This window comes from Lacerta agilis, chromosome 14 (genome assembly GCF_009819535.1).
Source record: "Lacerta agilis isolate rLacAgi1 chromosome 14, rLacAgi1.pri, whole genome shotgun sequence".
NCBI classification, from domain to species: Eukaryota; Metazoa; Chordata; class Lepidosauria; order Squamata; family Lacertidae; genus Lacerta; species Lacerta agilis.
In genome coordinates, this window is record NC_046325.1 from 11,326,196 (window position 1) to 11,332,195 (window position 6,000).

The 6,000-nt window shown below is 52.6% G+C and overlaps 1 protein-coding gene across 3 annotated transcripts in view; it reads right to left on the minus strand.

The window, feature by feature from the left end:
* The window catches only part of LPCAT4 (lysophosphatidylcholine acyltransferase 4), a 30,597-nt gene extending 26,793 nt beyond the window's left edge, over positions 1–3,804 (minus strand). Inside the window, exon 1 of one of the 3 annotated variants that reach the window (XM_033169823.1) lies at positions 3,462–3,804. In XM_033169823.1, coding sequence (XP_033025714.1) covers positions 3,462–3,569 — 108 coding nt within the window. In that variant the 5' untranslated portion in view covers positions 3,570–3,804. The remainder of the gene's footprint in view (positions 1–3,461) is intronic. The other 2 variants (XM_033169821.1, XM_033169822.1) reach the window with 2 other exon arrangements.
* Positions 3,805–6,000: the final 2,196 nt, after the last annotated feature.

Genomic DNA, 6,000 nt, shown 5'->3' on the forward strand with positions numbered 1-6,000 from the left:
CTTCCTACCTCTTTGCAAACTTTGTAAACACATAGAAGATAGGTGCATAAGAACGACGCAGGAAACATGATTACACTGAGTCAGGACGTTGGTCCATCAAACTCCATTCAGCCAACACTGACTGGCAGTGGCTCTTCGGTTTCAGACTGGGAGTCCCCCCCTCCCCACCCCCATCTAACCTGAAGATGCCAAAGGTTGACCCTGTTGCCTTCTGCATGTAACCATATTCTCCGCCACTGGGCTACCAGCTCTTCCTACAGCATAGGTAGGCAAACCAGGGGCCGGATCTGGTCCAAATCACCTTCTAAATCCAGCCCGTGGACGGTCCAGGAATCAGCATGTTTTTACATGAGTAGAATGTGTCCTTTTATTTAAAATGCATCTCTGGGTTATTTGTGGGGCCTGCCTGAAGTTTTTACATGAGTAGAATGTGTGCTTTTATTTAAAATGCATCTCTGGGTTACTTGTGGGGCATAGGAATTAGTTCATTATTATTTTTTCAAAATATAGTCTGCACCCCCCTCAATGTCTGAGGGACAGTGGTCTGGCCCCCTGCTCAAAAAGTTTGCTGACCCCTGTCCTACAGCAAGGCTCTCTTTTTCTTCTGCACCCCAAAGCCCTTAAGCTGGGTGGGGGAACCTCTTTTCAATGTGAAGGACCCATGCCACTGGGCACGCACGCAGGCACAGAAGCAAAAGTGAGTGGGGGGCGACAAGTGTAAATATTACTGCCTTTCCTTAGGCAGATTTCTACAAACATGCCCTTCTCTTATCTCCCATCCAGACAAGCAAGTGGCATTAACAGAGATCAAGGACTTGTTCTGCCCTGACATAAACCCTCAGGGTGTGAAGCTGGGGCCACAGATCTCCCAAGGGCTACATTCGACTCACAGGGGCCTCAGGTTCCCCTCCCCTGCCTTAAGCTGGGATAGCTCTTTCAGTAGAGCATGAGGCTCTTAACCTCAGGGTCGTGGGTTTGAGCCCCATGTTGGGCAAAAGATTCCTGCATTGCAGGGGGTTGGACTAGATGACTCTCGGGGCCCCCTCCAACTCTACGATTCCAAGCTACAGCGAAAGAAATGGAAGTGTGTGTGTTTGTTTATGTATGTTTTGTGGTTTATATATAGATGTGTGTGTGTGTGTTTATACATATAATTTGGGAATCGTGTCTCTGCACTCTCAGCGCTATGGGAACTGAAAAATTCAGTTTGAATCTGTCCAGCTGACAAGCACAAATGGGAATATTTAGCACCAGGCGGCAGGCGGGTGGTGGGGGGAGGAGAGGAGGAGGAGGAGGAGGAGGAGGAGGACTCAGCAATAGAAGAATAAAAGAGTTATTGCAGGGCAGGATGGCAGGGGGAGCTTGCATACTGGTGGGTGGGCATAGGACCGCGGGGAGGGGAGAAGGGGCCAGGGAGATTTCATGCCAAGGCCGAGAAGAATACAGTAAAGGGCAGCAAGGCTGGATGTGGGGAAGAGGGGCACCTGCCCTCCCCCTCCAAACAGCCCCTGTTGTTGTTGCCAAGGAGAGTCTTAACAACTGCGAGAGCTAATACAGAGTCAGGGAAGCAGAACTAGGAAGACAGCAAACGGCAAGGGCTGCTTGTGGTGGGGGTGGAAGAAGAGATCAGTTGCTGCTGCTGTCCTCGCTCTGTGGTATTGCTTTTTTTGGCCCACACCACTGGTGTAATCCAACCACTGGGCTTCTTTCCCCCCCCACCCCCGCCCCACCGCTATGGGGCTGCACCAAGATCCGAGCCAGGTGCAGCAACCCCTGGAAAGAGGCACGGCACTCCTGCTTTGATAGGCCTCTCGGCCATTCTCCACTGCCTCCCTTTTCTCCTCTGCCCCCCCGCCCCCCATTCAACAATGCCGCATGGCTAAAGCAATAAAAGGGGGGAACAGCAGAGAGTCATCACTTTGACTTTAGTTCTTCCCCATTTCCTTTCTCCAAAAGCCAAGAGGGGAACCGCCCCCCCCCCCAGTGACCCTCATACGGAGGCATCATGCACTTGGTCTATACAGAAATCCTCTATTCTACCACTTTTTTGTCCCCAGTGGTTTGGGGGCGGGTCATTTTTGCATGTGTGAAACTTGCCCTGCTTGTTTGGGGAGAGGGGGCAGACCCTACAGCAACCTTGCCGCTCGCTAAGGACTGCATAATCACCCACAATGCACTGCAGCGGCCCCTACAAAGCTCTTGCCCTTTGCTGACCCTATAAAACACTCCCGAATCTGCTGCCGCCTCTCTGAAACAAAACAGTGCCTGTCCAACAGCTTAGAGCCTCTGCAGAGATCCTGCTAGTGAGGAATCCCTAGGATCTTCTGGATCCTCTCGGTGCTTCTTCTGGACCTATTCCAGTCCCATAAACCCGATATGGCCCTCTTATAAGGGACACCCCTTCCATGCCGTCTCGACCTGCTAAAACTCCAGTCCCTTGAGGAATCCCATCCATCATCATGACAGGCCTATAGTAGCCCCCCTTTAAAAAAAACCAAAAAAACCGCTCTGGCAATCTATGGCTCCCAGTGTCACACACAGCTCAAAGTAAACTCCTTGCTGGAACCCCCCAAAACTGCAAAAATCTGGGGTGCAAACCTTGCGGACACATCCACCCACCCAGAAATGCCTTGTCCTCTGCACTAAACCCTTTTATACAACTGATCATCACTTTTAAAGCCCTATAGTACCCCCCCATCATGCCCCCCTCGCTCCACCAAGGGCATCGCAACTCCAGAAGACCTATATAAGGCAACCCACAGCTTTGCAAAACTCTCTTCCATTTATTTCTAAGGGAACACCATAGCAACAGAATTACCTCCCGCCCCCCCGCAAAAAAGATAAGTCAAGCTCCATAAAATAAAATAAAAAGCTAACTGGGGGTGGGGGCGAGAAGACTCCCTGCGAGACCCATCAAGAAACCCTACGGAAATCGCACCAGCCGCCATACGCGCTGCAGTTCCTACAGGACAGCCCACAGAGGCACGAACAGATCGCCCGCAGTCTTAAAACAACAACCCTGCCAAGACCACTAAAACTCCACCAAAACGCCCCCTCCAGAGGTCTCCTTGGATGGCCCTTTGGGCCTCCCCTCCAAGCGCCCTTCACTTCCAGGAGACCCACAGCCGAGCAAGGCTACTTCAGAGAAAGCCCCACATCTTCGACCCGCGGCGCGCTGCCTCCACTCGTAGGGGAAAACACAAACACCCCACACAGCAACCCGTTCCCCAACAGGAGACCGTTCTTTCCTAGACGACGCCACCCCCCCGGCACCCCACATTTCCAGAGAGAACCGACCGACCACCGCGGCCCCATATGTCCCCCCCCCCACTCGACGTCCAGCAACATCTCCCCGCTGTTCCCTTCCCCCGGGCGCGCCCTTGCGCTCCGCCCGCCCCGTCGGAAAAACGCGCGTTGGGTGCGGGGAGCCTCCCTCGCCCGCCGCCGCCGCCGCAGCTCACCTTGACTTTCTGCAGGCGGGTCAACTGCAGCTCGTGGACGAAGGGGTTGGGGGCGGCGGCAGCCTCGTCCTCCTCCGGGGCTGCCCGGCTCGAGGACCCCTCCTCCATGGCCGTACCCCCCTTCCAGGCTGCCCTTCTTCCAGCCTGGGAGCTGTCCCCGCGGCCGGAGCCCGGGGCCCTGGGCAGGGAGGAAAGGATGGGGGGGGGGAGGATGGAGGGATGGATGGATGGGACCGGCGGGCGGCTGGACGGACGCCCTGGCACCGGACCACGGCAGGAGGGAGCCAGGATGCGAGGCGAGCGGGAAGGCGGGGCCACGGCGCGGTCGTCACGGCGACACCGCCGCTGGGGGACGGACTTTCGCTTTGGAGGGGCCGGATGGAGAAGGGAGGGAAGGAGGGAGACAGAGCGCCCAGGCTCCGGCATCTCTCCATCTCTCCATCCTCAGACCCTCACCGTCCCTCCCTCTTCCTCTCTCTAGCACCTGCATCTTCCCACTAGGAAGAAAAGATGGGTTTTAAGCAAGGGAGAAGCATCTGGCGATTGGCTCCTTCTCAGAGACGTCTGAGCAGTGCAGGGGTGCTCACTTGTATAACATATTGGGGGGGCGGCAAGGTAAGCCGCCCCCACCCCGCATAATCGACCACAAGCACACGCACACTATTTGAATGACAGTGCCCATCAACTTTGGGGCGGCCCCCTCAAATATCTTATTGGGGAGGAGGGAGGCGACGGGACCTCGCCCCCTAAAAGTTGGGCTCCTACGGAGCAGTGTGCCCTGGCCCTGCTGCAATCCCCAACCCCGCCGCAACGATAAACCTCAGATTCCCATATATATATAGTTCTAGCATTTGCAGAACCTCAAAAAATGAGGCAGAATGCACACGCGCTATTATATATCTAGATCGAACTGATTTTATGTAACAAACCAATACAGATCCCCCGCCCCCAAATAGACCCATTCCTTTCCCCATGGAACAATATGTTCAGCCAGTGCTGGGTTTACCTATACTGTAAGCTAAACAAACTAAAGCTTAGGGCCCCACTCTCTTTGGGGGCCCCCCAAAATTTAAAGGGATATATATATATATATATATATATATATGTGTGTGTGTGTGTGTGTGTGTGTGTGTGTGTGTAGATATATGGCTTTCGATACCAATTAGGTCCATAAATTACCATATAGCATATATTCAACACAAAAAACAGTGGCAATTTGTTGTTGACAAAGGACAGCTGGACATATACAGGGCCCCATTACCTTCAGTAGCTTAGCCTTAGGGCCTCATCAAACCTAAATCCGGCCCTCTGTACAGCCACTATTTTTCCTCAATTTGTGTGTATGTGAGAAAGTAGGTAGCCTGCTCCCCCCCCCCACTTTAATGTTTTGCATTGCCTCCCCCCCTCCACAGAAAAAATCATACAGGCCCCCCCTGCACCTCTTCTCCATGCCCCCCCCTCTCCGCTATTTCCCTCCTTTTCCTCTCTCTCTCTACTTTCTTCTTTCTACTTTGGGAGGTGTAATGCTTTGTATATGTTTGGGAGACATGACATTTCGGAAGGCTGCTCAGTGCCCATTGCGAGTGCTGTGTCACCGAAACTGATTACTATGCTTCTTCTTACAAGCCGGAATTTTAATTGCAGCTATCTGCTGATCCTTGCCACACAGCCCTGCAAGGTAGCAATGAGCAGAGGCGCTTTTTGTTGGCACCGGGAAGGGCAGGGAAACGAGGTTGGCACCAGGAAGGGCAGGGAAACGAGGTTGTTATGCACAGAGCAGCGTCAACAAGTATAATACGGTTCTTCAGTCAATAAAAGATGCAAGCAGCCCGTGGGCTGCAATTACACAAGGGCGTAGGAAGAGGCTGCTGGATCGGGTCAATGGCTCTTCTAGCTGGGGCTGTTGGGAACTGGAATCTAGCAATGACTGTAGGGCTATATAGGTCCCCCCCCCCCGCCGCTGCGTTATATCATTATTATTTGCAGAGAATGAGAGAGCAGGTCCCTGCCCGCAAGGGGCTTACAATCTATTCTGGGCAGTGACACAAGGGAGATAGCAAAATAACAGGAGGGCAATGGGGGAAGAATGTGGGTGCTTCGGAACTGAGCGTGTGTGTGTTAATATTACAAACAGACCATTTAAATATTGCAATTGTTTGCTGGCATCAGGTGTTTTCCTTTTTTAATTTCCTTTTTAAAAAAATAAATAAATTACTGGATCCACCTCCAGAAAGGGTAATGTGGGAGGAGGATTGTAGTTTTGTTGCTATGTTGTCATATGGACTCTGGAGTTGGGGGGGGGGGAAGAAGCACTTTGTGTGTGAGAGCGACACCCACTCCCACACTAAGCACCTGTGAGGAAGCACACTCTGTGACTGACTGGCAGTTGTCCCAAAAGCTTTACAAGTGCTGAACTGTTCGTCCACCTTCCCCAAAATTTCACTGATAGCCCCAATTATAAACCCCTATTTTACAGGTGAGGTATCTCAGGCTGAGGCATTCTGATGAGATTCAGTGTTGGCTAATAATCATAATCATA